General features: G+C 36.4%; 2 protein-coding genes across 5 annotated transcripts in view; one reads left to right on the plus strand and one right to left on the minus strand.

The window, feature by feature from the left end:
• Nucleotides 1–13,803, plus strand: part of LOC133522230 (mucin-22-like) — a 41,161-nt gene extending 27,358 nt beyond the window's left edge. Inside the window, exons 2-5 of the mRNA XM_061857488.1 lie at nucleotides 6,885–7,010; nucleotides 7,243–7,421; nucleotides 8,106–13,064; nucleotides 13,159–13,803. Coding sequence (XP_061713472.1) covers nucleotides 6,929–7,010; nucleotides 7,243–7,421; nucleotides 8,106–13,064; nucleotides 13,159–13,428 — 5,490 coding nt within the window. The 5' untranslated portion in view covers nucleotides 6,885–6,928 and the 3' untranslated portion in view covers nucleotides 13,429–13,803. The remainder of the gene's footprint in view (nucleotides 1–6,884; nucleotides 7,011–7,242; nucleotides 7,422–8,105; nucleotides 13,065–13,158) is intronic.
• On the minus strand, nucleotides 13,801–19,387 carry LOC133522231 (uncharacterized). Of its 4 annotated transcripts, XM_061857493.1 has the most exons (4): nucleotides 18,915–19,387; nucleotides 16,177–16,356; nucleotides 15,266–15,307; nucleotides 13,801–14,158 (listed from the first exon to the last, which is right to left on the minus strand). In XM_061857493.1, exons 2-4 carry the CDS (start codon nucleotides 16,331–16,333, stop codon nucleotides 13,896–13,898), a joined length of 462 nt encoding a protein of 153 aa, XP_061713477.1. In that variant the 5' UTR covers nucleotides 16,334–16,356; nucleotides 18,915–19,387; the 3' UTR covers nucleotides 13,801–13,895. The 4 variants fall into 4 exon arrangements, with proteins under 4 accessions (XP_061713477.1, XP_061713473.1, XP_061713474.1 ...); XM_061857489.1 differs by having other exon boundaries at nucleotides 13,801–15,307; nucleotides 18,915–19,195; XM_061857490.1 differs by lacking the exon at nucleotides 18,915–19,387 and adding an exon at nucleotides 17,980–18,078 and having other exon boundaries at nucleotides 13,801–15,307.
• Nucleotides 19,388–20,163: the final 776 nt, after the last annotated feature.

Below are 20,163 nucleotides of genomic sequence, written 5' to 3' on the forward strand. Positions count from 1 at the left end.
CAGTGTTCGAATTTACATAAGCTAAATCATATTTATGTAAATATATAATTTTCAGTACACTATTGTACACAAATGTACACTATTTGTGATATACCTATTACCTATGATAATGATTTTAAATATAAAATAATTGCAAACCCCGAAAACAACCATCACCAACTTTTCCAGATTTTCCAAATTTTCCGCCATAATTTTTTAAAACTAAAATACTGCGCAAATGTGAATTAAACATCTGAAAGTGTGATAATTTACGATCAAAATAATAATACAGAACTAAAAATTAAATTTAAATTTGATTTTTAAAATCTGTGAGCTGGTCTAATGCTTTGTAGACATTTGGCAACACTTATGCATTTAAGGGTTAAATACAGTCACATAACAAACATTCGTCCGCCATATTGTCATTTGTTGACAGGTTAGGCATCGAAGGCACAGACCTATTCAGCATTCAGCCACGATTGAAAATTATGTAAAAATATTTTAAACGGCAATTAAATTTATCAAATTAAATATTTTTAAACATAATAAATTAAAGGCAGTATGTTTAAAATACGCTACTTGGTTTGTATGAATTAGTGACATAACTCACAATCCCTCGGGAACAATATAGGCCTGTGTCCTTCAGTACACCTGCATGAAATAAGATCTTTTTCGTGCAAGTGTGATGAAAAAAATATTGCATGTTTATATCGCATAAAACATCAGCGCTGCATATACAGAACCCTCGATATTTTACACAATTTTTTCCTGTCCGTAATCATTCGCCAAAGGCACGACGTTTTGTTTTTGCCGCGGTTACCTGGTTATTCACTCGTGACCTTTAGCAAATGCGTGAGGAATTACCCGCTGGGAATGCAAGGGAGATGGCGGTACCAATTTGTTGTTGAATAATCTTACAGCAAGGGCTTAAGATAATTACCTGGCCCTGAATTTCCATCGCAAGAGCACAGGCCAGCGTTCGTTCGCTCGACAAACCAGTATAAATGTATTAATCTTCGGGTAGGTAGTTGATTTAGATTCCGAGGTATTCATTATACTGGCTACATAGAGACGAATGCTCGCCAGCGTTCGGTAGGATGAACAGCCCAGATAAGAGCCCATTTATGCTTACATTGCTTACCTTCGTCTACACGGATTATTTTCAGTTTTGTTGCTAATGGGATTTATCAGGCGCTACATATATTTATGCAAAGACGTTGGATGTAAAAATTCTAGGACGCTCGGCATAATAATGTTCTTCTAGTTCATAATATAAACAAATAATAAATTCGTTTTTGCCAAAACTATCATTTTTAGTAAGTACAAGCTTTCATCGCTGACTGTATTTTTTGGCCACAGGCAACTAATGCTCATCGAGACAATTCTAAAAACCCTAAACACAAAAAGGTATCGTTGTTTCATCACATAATTCCTATGACGACCTCCTGTTTCCATCATCAGCTCGATGGTACAGTCAGCGTCAAATACTTTGTAGCAACCAATGTAGCCAAATAGTTCGGTACACCATATATTTAGTATGGTGTACCGAACTATTTGGCTACTTTGACTGCTACAAAGTATTTGACGCTGACTGTACCATAATATTTCATTGTCCCCCGCCTTAAATACACATGTATGCAAATTTTCAGCTCAATCGGAAACGGTGTAGTACAAAGGCGTACTTATGCCTAAGAGGGCTCTCTTCCAGTTAATCTATACATAAAAGAGTAATTAAAAACTATACCTAAAGTAATTATATATTATTACCTATTATAAAGTATATAAAAATAAATAACTTTATACACATATGAATAAATATAATTATATATTATGACCGCACACATCTTCCCACCTGTCAGTAGGTTCTTCGTCTGAGAGCCATAGTTTTTTTAATTTATATTTTTGCGATTCCACTGATTGACATTGTCTCAAAGGAGGTGGTAGCGCGTTCCAAAGCTTAACAGAATTTACGGTGAATGATTTGTGATATGATCGGAAGTGGGATACCCACACTAACTAACAAGCCAACTATCTCACTAACAGGGCAAGTTAAATAAAAGCTTGTAGTTAAAAAAATCTGACAGTCTCATTGTAAAGATACGATTCCGACCATAATTGTACCTAAGTATATAGGGATACAAAATACGTTGACAAATAAGTAATAGCACATTTATCTATATAAATTTACACCAGTTTTCAGTTTCATTTGTTTTATACACCGTACCTATAACGATTTATTTTAACTCACGCATGCTCTAGAGCATTTATGCAGTCGTAGCGATCAAATTTAACTTGTATAATAATATGGGTTTGGTAACTTTGGTACATTGACAGTTTTTAATATTGACTTGTCTCGAGTCGTACCTATTGCTGGTGCTATACTAAGTGGATGATGTTACAAGTTCTTAAACTGGTTCACTGTGTTTAAGATTGTCGTGCAGGACTACTGACGTGCCATCACGTCTGAATTGCCACCAAACCACTGAAACTGTACAAGAACACGTTCATACAATTTGCATCTTTTGTAGGATGATACAATAATCAATGTATGTGTCTTAAGTTGTTTTCTCACATAGCCAGTACTTAATAAAGTACATTCCAAAACAATTAATAATATAATAATAATAATTCAGCCTATGTACGTCCCACTGTTGGGCACAGGCCTTCTCTCATGCGCGAGAGGGCTTGTGCTATAGTCCCTACTAAATACTAGGTAATTTATTTGTTTACCTATTTCGACCGATCAGATGATGATGTGTTCGGAGTATATAGAACAGCTAATTATTTCTCGATTTTGGAGTAGGTTAAATTAGCATTAGTGGATGTTAATCAATACAACCTACACATTTATCTGACAGCGTATGGATGCTAAGGATTAAAAAAAGCCTGTATAAAGCGACAACACATTTAAAACACACAATAGAAAAGAAATAGACGCCTAGTTACACTTAGCTATACTCGATATAAAAGGAATAACTAACCTGATAATGTATAGTTTTACAATTAAAAACTGGCCTCGTACTGTTTTAAACCATAAAAATAGATCAACCCATCCCTTGCGTTGAACGAAACTGTATAAAAAAACCGGTCAAGTGCAAGTTCGATTTACACGCGCACCGAGGGTTCCGTACAAACTTTGAATTATCTTGTGTAACTATAAAGGCAAAAGACTTTTGATCAGAAGTATAACCCTAAAAAGCAACAATGCATTAACTTCGATTGCTTATATTAAATTTTCCCAATATCGTTAACTTGTGATACGAGGTTAAGAAAATTATTCCTTAAGATGAAAAAAGGTCTAGATGCACGAGAGTTTGCAATTAAACGATCTGAGATAGCGGTGATGAATGTGGACAAGCCCAGGCCATCGCCGGGGGCATACAGCCGTAGGTACACTTTGTATGAGTTCGTGAGTTAAGGCTTACGGTGTTATTTACATTCAATAAAGTAATAAGCAAAGTGTGGACACTTGATCATTCTGGTTTATCACGATCACTTATGAGACGAAAGAGTGGTACATACATACTAATGTATAGGCGTATCGTATATATCCTACAACCTGGGAGTTTTTTTAAGTAACACATTGTAAGGTCGCGGAACCCCTATAAGGGGGCGCGAGATGTTCCGAAACCTAGAAGGAACCCTAAAAAGTACAGATAACATATACAAATTACAGTATTTAGGGGGCGTTTTGAAAAAAGTTGAAATGTTAATTTGGACCTCAAAACCAGCAGTCGATACATATAAATTTTAAACATACCACCATCTCTTTATTATTACCTATACGAACAAGACGCACCCATAACACCTGAACGGACAATTAAATATGGCGAGGCATCCAGAACCATCAAAAATTATGAGACGTGCACTGAATACAGTAAACAGTTTAATATCCCAGGGATCCCAAGTGAATCAAAATTTTATATCGTTCCATGTCATGCAATTTCAGCCTAATGGGCACCTCGTATTCATTATAATGACTTAATGACTATGAATATATAATAAAAGTTGAGTAATCAGTTTATTTCTGGGTATTTTTAACGAAGTGCGGGGTCAATCGAGGACGTTAACATTGGTTCACGTCCGATCTTGACCTACAGCGCTTGCAACTTTGAACAACAAGAGTTATGTAACGATTAATCGAGTTGTGAAATATGAGACAACAATGAACTGTCTTTCAACTGCCTTATAAACGGAGAAGCTACCTATAATCGTACGTACCTACACAAACTACTACAGAACGAGCTAAACAGACGAAGAGTTCAATATGCACTACACTACAACTATGCAATGCACTTACTTAGGTACTTTAGAGTAGACCGCAATGAAGGTTAGAGATATTGTTATGGGGTTCGACAATGTTATTAATTACAATTAACAATTGTTTTAATGAATACCTTTGCCTTAAAAAGTAAACTATCGGGGTCGACCTATTAAATGTCTTATAATGTAATCCTACTATTACTATTGCCTACAAAACCGACCAAGAGCATGTCGGACCATGCTCAGTGTTGGGTTCCGTAGTAACTCGTACTTTTTGCAAAATCTCAATAACAGCTTAACCGACCAGGTTCGCTTCAGTATTCCTTGAAAGTCTTAACCAAGCTTTTATTTCACGATTTTTTCTTATTTTTGGATCCACAGACACATTTTTTTCCTTTCAGAGTAATTATTTACGAAAATATTATGTTTATCAAAAAATGGTTCGCGTAACCCTTATTCATTTTGAAATACCTATCCAACGATACCCAAAGCCCCACACTAAAGGGTGGATGCGAACAAAATTCATACCCACTTTTCGTTTAAGGAAGAAGAAATATTTTTTCTAGTTTTTATTTTACGACTTTGTCGGCGTAACTGATTTATATATCCATGCCAAATTTAAACTTTCTAGCACTAACGATCACGGGGCAAAGCCGCAGACGAACAGACGGACAGACAGAGAGATATGGCGAAACAATAATGGTTAAGTACTTCCTAGTTGATTAACGAACCCTAAAAACGATCTTCTTCCATAGAAACTTCTATAAACACATACCGCCCTTACTGCGTACATCTCCAAATCGTGGGAACTGGAGGATAACTTTCAATGGGATTGGAACCTGTTTCTATTAGTTCTATGAGATTTGGCTTAGCTTAGGTGGCCCCCTAAAAAGTACAGATAACATTTACAAATAACAGTATTTAGGGGGCGTTATGAATTTTTTTTTGCATATTTTTATACATATATTTTAGAAAAAAATGTATTCCTAGACATTTTTTTCTAAATAACTTTGGGGTGATATCTGCCAGCGACATATTCAGCGTTACCTATAATCGTTCGTATAATTGTTTTGATGTAGGCATTGGAAATAAAACATTTCCTGGCAATGTAGATTGTACAATCCAGGATTTCACAACTTTAAATCCTATCAAATCAGATCTATATCCTTATTTATCAGTCTCATCACGATCAGAAGTACAGCTTTGGGTGTGACTGCCAAGATCGTGTCTTTAGTGAACACGAGTGTCTCGAAATGAAGACGTGATTATAATAGGGGTCCTATTGTACCTTCTTACCTAACTACTTATAGAGCCCGCCGTCCAAGCTGCACCATGTTTGATAGTATAAGCGCAGAGTGATATTTTTAACGTAGAAATTTGACGATATTGATAAACACTTCCACAATATGCTAACAAACACTGCTAAGTTAGCTTAGCCGCACTCTGTAGTCTCTCTAGAAATAAAAGACTCCCAAAGCGAATTAGCCAAACCTTCGGCTTCGATTTCGGCAAAAAACATGTTTCAGTCGGATGCTATTAGTAAATATGTAAAAATACTGAGCTTGTAATGAAATCAAATTGACGTTACTTTAGGTACTTATTTCTTTTTAGGGTTTCGTAGTCAACTAGGGATCCTTATAATTTCGCCATGTCCGTCTGTCTGTGTGTCTACCCGAGGCTTTGCTCCGTGATCGTTAGTGTTAGAAAGCTACAATTTGGTATGGATATGTTTGGTGTGGTATGTATAAATCAATCAATCCGACAAAGTGGTAAAATAAAATCTAGAAAAAGTGTTTTAAGGGTACCTCTCCTACACGTAAAGTGGGGATGAAATTTTATTTATCGATCAGACCTAGTGTGGGGCGTCGTTACATAGGTATTTTTAAATGAATAATAACTATGTTAAGTTAAATAAATATTTTTCTTTGAATTTGAGTAAGGTAATTCGTCGGCATCTGTCGGCAAATTAATTGTCATAGAGAGGTAAAGTCTAAATAAAAAACGTGCCACTTAGTTTGTCATTCAAAACAGATGGCACTGTACTGTGCCATGTTTTGCGGTCACTGAATTGTCAGACGTCACCTTTTGACAATCAAAGTTACCACAAAATGTATCGAGCTGTACAGTGTCATTTTGTTAACCAGTTAAATTCGAAGCACGAAATTGTCCTAGATTATTACACATCTTACTCAATCAATGTATCTTGGCTATCGGGTTTAATTTTTACATTTTTAGATACGATCTTTAATTTATTGTTGTCATACTGGTGCCGTTTTGTACGAACTACTTACCTTAAAACCTAGTTAGATACCTACTTACAATGCCGTTGCGTATATTTTAGTTTGGAAACTAACTTAACCACCGTGGCACAGGTTGTATGTGTACTAGATATGTATTTCTCTATTTAAACTTTATTGCACAATAATAATAAGTACAAATAGCGGACTTAATACCTTAAGGCAATCTCCACTAGTCAACTATAGATAGAGTAAAACAGATTTTTTCGAAGTGGTGGTGGCGAAGTGATGCACTGGTGCAGTGATGTAGGTACTGTACCACACTGTACGATAAAGTAAATAAAACAAGATTAATTTAGATTATAATTAACTTATTTGATTTTGAATTATTTCTATTTGTTTCAGGTTGACACGTGGGTGTTGGAAACGATGTATTTTTGAGAACTATCATGGAAACAAGCCTTGGGATGCATAAGTTCTTACCTTTTCTACTGCTCGGTCTCTTCATCAAAACAACTTATACAAACAATGGTAAATCTTCAAATGTCTTCTCCTAGATCTATCTATCTATCCTAGATCTCCTAGACTAGACTATCTAGTTAACATTGATACTCAAAGCGTCGTAATAGGTGTTACTAAGTACTATTTACAGGCACCAGACACCGTAATATATTGTTATTTGTACTCGTATTAATGACTAATCATCTGAAATTGTATAAAATGTTTGAATAGGTGCGCAATAAAATAATAATCATCTTTTCAGTTTCGATATCAGAAGACGTACGTCATCCGAGAGTAAACGGGCGAATAGTTAAGCTATATTCTGGCATTAAACCAGAACCAATCTTGTGTACTGGTGAAGGTTTTCAAGAGGATCCGGTCGACTGTGCCGTCTTCTACAGATGTGTGGAGGGAGCTAACAACAAATACACCGTTTTCAGAGTATGTTACAAAGTTTACAGTTACTTTAAAAAGCTTGTACCTTGTGTGTTGCTTGCGGTCCGAATTATTTTGTATGGTTAATATTTTCATTTTATTTCTAAGCAAATGTTATCTCAATATACTTCTTAGGTCCTATGCTAACTACCGTTCAAGTGAGTATATAATATATATATTTATTTGGAAAATATATAGACTCACTTTCAGCTGCTAATGTCACTGAGTTTATTCTCTATAAATAGTAATAAATAGTAGATGGTTAACCAAGGAATGTAAATCACTTATCCCTGCCGAGGTAGTTTGGCGCTCGAACGCAGTGAGAGCGCTAATAGTCCGAGGCTGAAATGATGCCTTTCACCCGAGTCCAGCACTCTATTTTTTTTAAACATGGCTTAGTATAATTTTATTTCTTGAGGGTTATTTCAATTAACTATATAGATAAAATTATCTATCGTTATTTATGGAATGGAGAGTTAAATATCAGAATGGAAATTCATCCCTTTAAAACCAAATTTCAATTGCTTATCGTAAAAAAAAATCATACTTGGAAAGTCAAATTCTCTAGTGCAGAAACATATCACTTTCTGCATACTTTTTAGAACAACAGTGACCCACTTTCAGAGCATAAGAAATCCAAACATACTCATTAAGTACTTTACACAAATATTACTTTTTAATTATTTTCAGTACCAATGCGGACCTGGCACAGTCTACGACCCCGACACAGAGATATGCAACCACCCCAAAAGTACAAAAAGGATTAATTGTGGTGGTTATGCAGCACCACTCACTGAATCTGTCAACGAAAATGAAATAGATGGATCACGTGGAGAAATACCATCTCCAATAAGCATGAAACAAGTAGTAGATCCTGAGAAAGTTATCAAAGCTGACGCTTCGACTATTTCAACCCAAAAGATTTGGTCTTCAACCGATTACAAAAGTACACCAAGTGCATTTACAACCCATTCAGGGACAACCACGATAAAGCAGCATCTTAGAGCAACGAGATCCCCTATGCCACGTCAGCCGACCTCAGAAAGTGGAGAACCATGCACATCTGATGGATTTATGGGTGACAGTGAAAATTGCCGAAAATTTTACAGATGCGTTGGAAATGGGCGAGGTGGGTTCATCAGATATGAATTTTCTTGCAGTGAAGTAACGATTTGGGATGATGAGACACAAGCATGTAATCACGCATGGGCAGTCAAAAAGAGAAGATGTGGGCGAGGCAGTCCAGATGATGAAAATAAAACCAACAAATCTGATTTTACTACTGCAGACAATGAAATCAATTCAGAACAAACTATTCAATCACAATTACAAGTAGCTTATGGCTCTAAAGTTAATCAAGTACAGACACAAATAAGCAAAGGTTCAGTGATACAAAATCAAACACAAATATATAATGGTGAACGAGTAAAGGAAAAGCCTTATAGTTCCCACACAAAACAAAACCAAACTCAAATATCACATGGCTCAGCTGTAAGTCAGACACAGACACAAATTAGTCACGGTAATAAAGGATCCCAAACCCAATTGCAAATCGACCATTCTAAAGAATCTAGTCAAAGTCAAACACAAATACATGAAACAAACATCGATCAAACTGCTACTTCTTCATATGACGGAGAAACAGAGCGGCCAAACTATGAGAAACCAGTGACTGGGAATGAAAATAACGAATGTACTGAAAGTGGCTTCATAGGAGACTCGGACGATTGTAAGAAGTTCTACAGGTGCGTTGACAATGGAAAAGGTGGATATATAAAATACGAATTCACTTGTGGAGACGGGACCGTATGGGATCCTAATGCAGAAGCATGCAACCATGAGTGGGCTGTAAAGGACTGTACAAATAAATCACCATCACAAACACAGGCCCAAAACAGCAAAACTACCACAACAACAACAACAAGAAAATCTACCACAATAGAAACAATTCCCGAAGAAGATGAAGATGTCGGGTATGGTGGTCAAAATCAACAATCGTCTCAAACAACAATGCACCAAGATAAAACGTCGACAAGTACGGAAAGTAGTATAGCTACACAAGTTACTGAGGGTAACCATGTCTCAAGTTCCACTAGTGCATCCGGTGAAAATGTTTGTAGTTCGAGTGGATTTATGGGTGACACTCAAGACTGCAATAAATTTTACAGATGTGTTGATAATGGTAATGGTGGTTACACTCGATATGAGTTTACATGTGGTGAAGGTACGGTGTGGGACTCAAATTTGGAAGCATGCAACCACGCTTGGGCAGTTGAGAAGTGTGGTAAAGGAACGCCAGATAAAAATACTCAAGGTACAACCACAACAACTAACAACATAATGCAAGGCGCAGAAATTGATAACGGTTACCCATCACAGAGTGACAATAATGTCGACCAACCAGACCAGAAACCAACAGAAGCCATAATGTCGAGTACAACAAGCACAGTGACATCAGCTTCTCCGACAACATCGTCACCAAATAGCAAAACTTGCACATCGAGTGGATTTATGGGTGATAAAAATGACTGCAAAAAGTTTTATAGATGCGTTGATGACGGCAAAGGTGATTATATTCGTTATGAATTTACATGTGGCGAGGGTACTGTTTGGGATCAAAGTATCGAGTCATGTAATCATCCATCAAATAATAACAAATGTACAGGAAGTGACACAGCAACCCAAGAAACTGAAAACGAAGGAACAACTCAATCATCATCTACTGCACAAAGTGATAGTGGTACAGAAGAAAAAAATCAATCCACTACTACCGCATCTACTGGAAAACCAGCACATAAACCAACACCCAATAAAGACTCTTGTACAAAAGAAGGATTCTTTGGCGATACAATGAACTGCAAAAAGTTTTACAGATGTGTTGAAAATCAGCAAGGTGATTTTACTAAGTATGATTTTACATGCGGAGAAGGCACAGTATGGGATCCAGAAATTGACGCCTGCAACCATGAAAGCTCTGTAAAAAAAGGATGCAGTGCTCTAACCGATGGTGATGAAACACAACAGCAACCAGCAAGCAATGAAAATGCTGAGAGTAGTACATCGCAGCCGAGTATATCAAGTACATCAGATACTACAGAAAAGACTGAACAGACCCAAAATCCATCTAATAACGCCTGTGAGTTTGAAGGATTCTTTGCCAATTCAGCTGATTGCAAGAAGTTTTATCGGTGTGTTGATGATGGTAAAGGAGGCTACACTAAATACGATTTCAGTTGCGGTGACGGTACTGTATGGGACCAACAGTCACAAACGTGTAATCATGAGTCAGTTGAGAATAAATGCTCAGTAACTTCTGAAACAAACGCGTCTGAGAACCCTCCGCCAGAATCTGGAAGCACTACACAAACCACAGACTCTAATGATTCAACAATATCTACGACTAAACGCCCTAATAATGAACAATCTAATAACAAAGATCAATGTGAATCGGAAGGATTTTATGCTAATTCAAATGACTGTAAGAAGTTTTACCGATGTGTAAGCAATGATAAGGGAGGGTACACGAAATACGATTTTACTTGTGGAGAAGGTACGATTTGGGTACAAGAAATACAGGCATGCGATCATGATAACGATATGTCTAATTGTAGTTCTCAAGATACTGCTTCTACTATACCCAGTTCGCAAAATGGACAAGATGACCAACCTACCACAAAAGCTTCTACCACTACAACCAAGTCCTCTTCCGAGACGGAAAATAATGAAACGTCAAGTGATTGTTCCAATAATTCAAGTTCCAGTTCGAATAATTCACAGTCAAATGAATGTAAAAATGCAGGATTTTATCCCAATAAAAATGATTGTAAAAAGTTCTACCGATGTGTTGACAATGGGCAAGGAGGGTACACGAAATATGACTTCACTTGCGGCGAAGGCACTGCTTGGGATTCGGATATGCAAGCTTGTAATCATGAAAATCAAGTCAAAAATTGTCAAGGTTCACAAGGAGAAAACCAATCAGAACAAGGACCTACTGAACAAAATTCTTCTCAAACAACAGAAGCAACCAGTACAACCACTCAAATATCGACAACCGAATCTTCAAATGAAAACAAACCACAAAACAGTAACAATAAATGTGAAAATGAAGGGTACTTTGGCGACAGCAGTGATTGCCAAAAGTTTTACAGGTGTGTTGATGACGGTAACGGTGGTTTGACAAAGTACGATTTTACGTGTGGCGAAGGCACGATTTGGGATCAAGATATACAAACGTGCAATCATCCAGGTGATGTCCAAAATCCATCGTGTAATAATAGCACAACTACCACATCTACAACTACTGAAGCCTCAAGTGAGTCATCTTCAACAACTACTACCAGATCACCAACAAGCTCTGATTCGTCATCATCCTCGTCAACAACTGAAAGCTCATCGGACTGTTCTCAAGGTTCCACGCAAAAACCTCAAAAGTCACAAGTGAATTGCACTAAAGCAGGATTTTACGCTGATCCTGATGACTGTAAGAAATTCTATAGGTGTGTAGACTGGGATAATAATGCTCAAAGGTTTTCGGTTTATTATTTCGAATGTGGAGAGGGTACGATATGGGATCCAGAACTGGAAACATGTAACCATGCAGATTCTGTATACCCTCCTCGTGACTGTTCTGGGACTCAAAATCAAAATACTGAGGAATCTACGACAACAACTACTACTACCAGTACTACAACTGGAAAATCTACAACTCAGGAATCAACGACAACTGAAGGCTCAACAACGCAGCAATCTACAACTGAATCATCTACTACACAAGAAACATCAACGACTGAAGAAAGTACGACTGAGCAAACTACTACTGAAAAATCCACAACTACGGAAAAAACTACAACCCAACAATCTACTACAGAACAAAGTACTACTGAGAAATCAACAACCACTGAAAAAAGTACTACTGAAAAAAGCACTACTCAATCTAGTACTACAGAGCAAACTACTGAACAATCTAGTACTACAGAGCTGTCCACTACAGAAAGTAGCACCACTGATCAGACGAGTACTACAGAGCAATCTACAACAGAACAATCTAGTACCACACAACAATCAACTACCAGTGAGGAAACTACAACGGAACAATCCACTACTGAGCAATCTACTACGACAACTGAGCAATCTACTACGACAACTCAGCAATCTACTACGACAACTGAGCAATCTACTACGACAACTGAACAAAGTACCACGGAAGGAACAACTGAAAGTTCTACAGACCAATCATCAACTACGGAAGAATCGACCTCACAAGAATCAAGTACAACTGAACAGTCAAGTACATCTACTACAGAACAAAGTTCTGAGAGCACTACAACAGAGGATAATCAGGAATCTACTACTGAGAGCAGTTCCTCAAGCTCAAAAGATTGTCCAGAAACGGAGGATGATCAATACCTTTACGTATGCCCAACGTCATTTAAGCGGCATCCGAAGTATTGTAATATGTTCTATCAGTGCACTGAAGATAATGATACCCATGACCTTGACATAGCTGTTTTCAAGTGTCCTAATGACACAATTTATGATGAGACTAAAAATCAATGTGTTGAAGAGAAAAATGCTGACAAGAAATGTGAAGGCGAGAAAGCTGAAAGGCGAAGAGTAAAACGTCTAGGAGTCAGCTATAAAGAACCGGTAAGTTTGATAGGGGATTAATTTCAAGTTATTTTTATATAATTATATGAAAATGTTAAATGTTTGATTTACCTGATACCTTTTTTTATTACAGATTGTCGCAAGCAAGGAACCTCTTACTTGTCCATCAACGGGCCACTTCCCATTCGAGAAAACTGAATGTTCTCCGGCGTTTTTGAAATGTGATAAAACGAAATATGGCAAATTGCGAGGTTATGTAAACCAATGTCCCGATGGCTACGTCTATTGGTCAGTAAGCAGAAGATGTGAAGCGAAGTATAAAGTAAGAGATTGTAAGAAGACGACTAATGACTGGAGCGGACGATGGGATATACCAATAGATAGAAGTAACGTTGCAATATAAGATAATAATACATAAAAAAATGTATAAAATGACGACAATAACAAACCAATCTACCTTGTCTACTTGCATTTGTGCAATATTCTAACTGTCTAGTTAAAAACTGTATATAAGTAGGTCGTTACGGTACTCTTGTGCCTTAGGGGTACTAGGAATTTAATAAGTATTTGCATTCACAGCAAAGACGTTTCGGTAAATTGTTCGTATGTAAGTCTCTAGTCTCATAAAAATGAAGGAAAACATTTAGACGTCAATATATTTTGCTGCCATAATTTTAAGTCGAGGGTGAACTTGTGGTCAAAATATTGTCACATGTAACATTATTTTGAGCACGACTTGTGTTTATAATAGGCTAATAAATGACTATTTTGTAAGTGATTTTCATTTTAATTTTATTAACAACTTTATCAAAATACAAACAATATGTCTAATAACCTATAATAAATATAACAATAAATTATAAACATTAATTATAGTAAAATAACGTCAATACCTTTGCATGTAGATAGAAGGCCGTTACAAAACAAAGACAGCTCTGTGATAATAAATTCTTTCAGCGAATCTTCCTCTGTTCCATGTTTCGCATTACTGAACACGCTCCCTAAGAACGCGTGGCAAGAGCTTTTTGTAGCTAAAATATTACCTTTTAGATCTATAGTCAAGTTTTCTACATCAATACGTCTCGTAGCATTATCTTCTATATTAGACGGCATCTTTTCAAATTGTGTTGGTGCTGAAATAATCATAGGTTGTATTACATTTCCCGTTTTGACATTTCCTTGAGTTGATTCCGTCGATATAGTTCTTGTACTTCTTTTCATGGAACTGAGATCAGCAGATTCTTCTTTCGTAGTTCTGTTTGATTTATCGTGAAATAAGAAATCCAAAAAATATGGCAATACGTAATTCGATATCTTTGATTGGTTGTTTTCAATTGAATGATTAATGGTTGTTTGGTTATTATCTAGCGCCGATTTGCTTGTAAGATTAGAACTGTAGCTACTACTTAAAACAACTTCAATGTTAGATGGTGCCATTTCTAAATTAGTCAGATCCTGCCTGTCTTCAGCTTCGCTTAAAACTTCAGGTTGGTTTTGGTGCATAGGGATATCTGTTTCTAAGGCATCTATTATGTCACGAATATTATTTACCTTCTTTGTATTGTACTTCCTTTTATGAATTTTCGATGCTTTAGGGATTTCTATATCTATGTTACTGTTCATATTAGTAGTCGCATTTGGCTTTTTACGCTCTTCGTACGTTGAAAGAAGGCTATACAACTTTTCTATATATATGGCATCTGGAGATCTTGGTGTCAATATAATAGGATTGAAAGCAATTCCTCCTTTATCCCAAATTGATACTGCTCTTAAGAAAAATCCAATCAAGTGGTTCGGCAACTGCTTCCAATAATGCTGTATAGGAGAGCCGTCCAAGTAATTTGATAAGCTAGCGTGTTGTATGATAATATTAGATTTTATTTTACTTGGAACTCTATCTGCTTCAAATACATTATGTTCAGCCCAAATAGAATTCATAGCATCTTCATTATTTATTTGAGCCTGGTGCATAGATATTTCAGTTGCAAGCGTATCATTAAGCATATAAATTAAATTGAATTGGTAGTGCAAATATTTGTTGGCAATTATTTCTACATAAGGCAGATATTTGTTGAAGTCTACTTCTTTTTCATTATTCACAATAACATGCATAAAAACTTCAGGTAAAGTATTTTTTCTTTCAGCCACATAGCGCGGAATTGGTGTTGAACCGGTTGTAGGGAGCAGAGAGTAAGTTACTACACTACTATATAGTACAAAGGTCATTAAGGCAAACATACCTATGCCTATCCACCAGTAAGTTACGGATGACAACCAGTAATCTGTAAAAAATGTATTTAAGAATGAGATATTGTTTTTATAGTTTTATAAATAATAGATAAAATATGGAGTGGATATGTATGTTGTACTGTGTCTACAGTCAGCATCTAATATAATATACTAGAGGCCTCGGCTTTACACTAAACCTTAACAAATTATACAACTAAACAAAATTGAATCACTCAATTGATAGGCGAAAACCGCATAAAATCCGTTGCAGTAGTTTTTGAGTTTTTTGCGAACATACAGTTTGAAGAGTGGGTTAAGATTATAGTGACGCCAAAAGTGGCCAAATATATAAATATATATCGAAGCACACCTTTGCTACCATAAATATAAGGTTTTAAGATTATGGTTAAGGCTACGTGTTTTCGATATATTTGGACCATTTTGCATTCACTACTACCTATATACCTATTAGATGCGGACATATTACATCTTCATCATTACTCTGCGCCTCACCAGTAAATAATAGAGTAAAAACATTTCTTGAGTAGGTAGATAGCCGGCTAAAAGTTTCACAGGAATTCACATCACATCAAAGAAGAACACATCAGACCGTACGGAAGTGTAACTAATTTTGTATCAAACACAGTTAGGTCCTCACAGAATTTACAATATGTAGATAGATAGGTATCTATACTGCTTACTTGGTCTTGGTACTACTTAGGTAAGCAGTTACATATTAGGGCACAATCGAGCATTTGACGAATTTGATGAAGCATTTGACCTAGATATCTTAAATCGTAACGACCTACCTACTAATCGAATAAAGTAAAACACCCTAAACAAGAAGTACTACTTACCTACTTTCTGAGTTTCTGACAAAAAGCGCGAATCGAATTATCAAAGTTAATACTGTACGTAATACCTGGCCAATTTTTGATGACAGCCGCTGCTCCCTTCACAGTATTCCTTGCTTTGCCTCTGTAGCCCATATGGCGTCGAGGTAGCCTAAACTCCTGCTGTACCTCTTCGTCGGAAATGTCGTCTCGTAGGAGCGGTCGGTGCTCCTTCAAGTCACTCATAACTAGCCATTTGCGTTATGCGTCTGTAAAGTTCAAGATAAAATGAAACCATAAAATAATGATTCAACGGCGTTTTTTTTCTTCATAAGTAATATAAACGTTCCTAAACAGAGACTTGAAGTTCCTACGGCCGATGCTGATCCTAAGTAGTGTAATCAAAGTTATTGCGAATTCATCAAAGTAACATTAACGTTAGAAGAGGAAAGTTTAAATGCAATTTAATATCTCAAAGCCGTGTCACATGATGTAACGTTTTAGCTGCAAGAAAGGAAACATAAACTTTGCTTGACAGCACAAAGACCTGCTTAGACTTTATCGGCTTAAGTGATCGAGTCAAAATAAAAAATAGTAGGAATTTCAATCCTATCTAAGTACAGTAAAGACAATGATAAAAAAAGATAAAAACATTTTTATTGCACAAAAAAGGACAGAAAAACTATACAGCAGTTGTTTCTAGTAGTTGGTGCACTAGACTAGGCCAGTATCGCGGGAGACCAGTACCCCTAGTGTAAATGTTATCGACATCATAACGTGACGAACGCGTTTGCGTTAAGTCTCATTTTGTATAGGATTTTGAGTTTCCAAAACGTCCCGCTTGGCGCGCTCTTTCGAAATCCAATACAAAATGAGACTAAACGCAAACGCGTACATCACGTTTCAAAATCGAATTTAGTTACACTAGGGGTACAGATGTACATTTAAATAATGTCATGCAAGTCAACGAAAAAAATACCTATCTAACGTTGCTGCATTGGTATCAGAACATTTTCCTTAGACAATAGCTCGGCTTTAACCCTTCGCATGCTAAGCACTGATCAGTGCACATGAATTAAAAACCAATGTTTAATACAATTCGTACGCTCTGATCTGTGCTTAGACATACGAAGGATTAAATGAGAAGCCTTGATGACCACATCTATATTGGTACGAGCCGGGGTTGGAACCCGCGACCTCTGGATTGAAAATCGCACGCTCTTACCGCTAGGCCACCAGCGCTTCAAGTAGGTACCTAGTAGTAGATATAGGCAATTTTTTTGAAATGCAGCCTCTAACGGGAGGCAGGGGAAATGACACAGACCGAATCAGAAGCGGAGCCACAGCGCCTCAATAAGTCGGGTAATAATGCTACTAATTATATTTATATTTCATGTCAAATATTTGATAAATTATTAACAAAGGACCTAATACATATGTGGCCGCGGCCGGCAAAACGTCCCACTTTGTCGCTTGCTATAAGGACGCCTTGTCAGGTTATTCCTATAAAGATGCAAGCAAATCTCGTGCTTATGGCATGCAACATAAGTGGGAAGTTTTGTCGACCGCGGTCACATATAAGGTTTTTAAGTAGTTTAGTAACAATAGGAAGGTATAAAAACTTTTGGCGAGGAAAATTGATAATGAAAAAGACAATAAATCGGCCACCGTACACAGAGTAGTTATAATGCAAGTGTTAGTAAACAACTAGAATTCATAACGATACCTACCTAATAGTTATATTCAAATTCAAACCGAAATTACCAATCGAAAACTACCACTTTCATAAAACCCAGAAAAACTGCCTTAAAAATAATAAAATAATAATTTGGCGACAAAAACATAAAAATCATGTTAATTACTTAGCCAATGAATTAAGTCAATAATATTACCTACGTAAATTAATACATATTAACAACAATTAATTGAAAAATCATATTAAGTTTTACAGTTCCCGATGAGTTTTGTCTTATGTCACTGAAATTTAGTTGACAGACGTCATTATTTATATTTACAAAAAGTTTTAAAAGCCATTTCACGGAAAGTTAATTCTTAACAAAAAGGTTTTTTGATGAGAAAGGCCCAGGTTTTGCCCAGGACATAGATACAATATAATAAGACCGCAATTACATATAGTAATTAGAGACACATGTGATTATTTCTATGATAGTCTAATTGAGGCCTAAGAAGTTCATGCGCCGTACCTGTCCAGCCAAAACTCCTAGAACAGAACGATACCTACACAATATACAATCAATAATAGTCACAATAGCACTATAATCTCTGCGACCAATAGTTGCTATTTATTTACCTTATACACAGGAACTTGAATTTCTACAGTTGGCGACAAAGATGTCGTCTGACTTTTCTGACATTACTTCTAATCAAAGCCAAACTAAGTGTAAGATGTGCAGTCCCTACTTGATGTGAAAGTAACTCTGTCTGTCTGTCTGTCTCCCTGTTATCTCTTGACGCTAAAACCCCTGAACCGGTATGGAGATAGTTTGAATCCAGAGAAGGACATAGAATATCTTTTATCCCGGAAATCATCAGTTAAGGGGGTTACAATGGGGGAGTGGGGTGTGAGAGTGAGATATGGAAATACTTATTATTCTCCGCAAACGAATATTTGTATTGTACACATTAGTTCTTATAAAGTAATTTATTTTATCTAATTTTCTATTGAGAAATGCCTCCTGGACAGGATAACCCGGACAGACGGACATAGAAAATAATTGTTGCCCAAGCTTTAACGAAGACCTTAAGCTTTCGCTCGATTAATTAGTTAGCCCAGTAAATTAAATTTATCGGTAATAAAAAAATGTACCTCAGATATTTGAAGATTGTGTCCAAAATCACTATAACACTAAATACACCATACAATGCATCGAAATTCGATATGTGTCTCACTTAAACTATTCATCCAATTAAACAGGAGGTCGCTCTTGTAAGGACTGCACATCAGTGACGCCACACTGGAAGATGTTAGTCATTTTATCCAACGGCACGTTTTAACTTTCTGCGATAAATTATGTTTGTTCAACAATGGATTCGTCTCACGTACAGACATTATAGCATTTGTTGTTGAATCAGCATGAAAAATACGGAGTTAGCGTGAAAGGCGTGTCAAGGTGGCATCGATACAGCTTGTAAACAATAACGCGTTATCTGTTGACAAATCAACGGGATTAGCCACAATTTAGCGCGTTCCCGTTTGCATATACTAATGGGATGCGATCGCTCTACGCTCTAGATTCTGAATTTCGCAGTTAGGTACGTATACGTAGGTAAGTAAAGCAAACATCGAACACACCAGCTGAAACAACATAAAAACCTGCAATAAATCCTTGGTAAAGGATACTAAAGCCAAATACCCATAGCTTTAGTCACTTCAAGTTCAATCTCAAGTTGTAAAGATGTAGTTACATCATGTCGGTTCCGCATGCTTGGTGTTTGCTACAAACTGCTACAAACACCAGACACATGCCAAACACCACCCAACAGAAACAAGGCATCCCCAAGCTTGCCAGTTTGCCGAACACCCCTTTTGATTTGTGCATAAAACCGACACCGATGCCGATCACTAGCAAATACAAAATAAAACAGACAAGCATCTATCTATCCACACGTTTGTGTTTGTTGTTCATTGGTATCAGAATGATCTGTTACATGATTGCCAACTTTTTAATTTTGCCTACCTACATTTCGAAGAGTTAGTAAAACTATGTTCATTTTGACTACTTTTCAACTCCTCTATACTGATAGTTACATTTCGCCATCTTTACCATTTGGCCAACTTTTAACCTTCCTCATATGATTTGATTATTTTTGCCGAATCATAAACTTGCCCATATATTTTTTTCTCGCATTGCAATATTATTGTACAGGCCATAACAAACGTGTTATACATATGGTCAATTAATAAATTTAAATATAGTTTTTGTACATGAGTATAATAACAATAATTATGAATATTAAATAATAACAATAACTAGCGATAATCCTTCATACTTACATATTTATTTCAGAACAGAGGATACAGTGAAATTTATAATTTCTAGAATATTTTTAAAAAT

This window comes from Cydia pomonella, chromosome 10, assembly GCF_033807575.1.
Source record: "Cydia pomonella isolate Wapato2018A chromosome 10, ilCydPomo1, whole genome shotgun sequence".
In the NCBI taxonomy this organism is placed as follows: domain Eukaryota; kingdom Metazoa; phylum Arthropoda; class Insecta; order Lepidoptera; family Tortricidae; genus Cydia; species Cydia pomonella.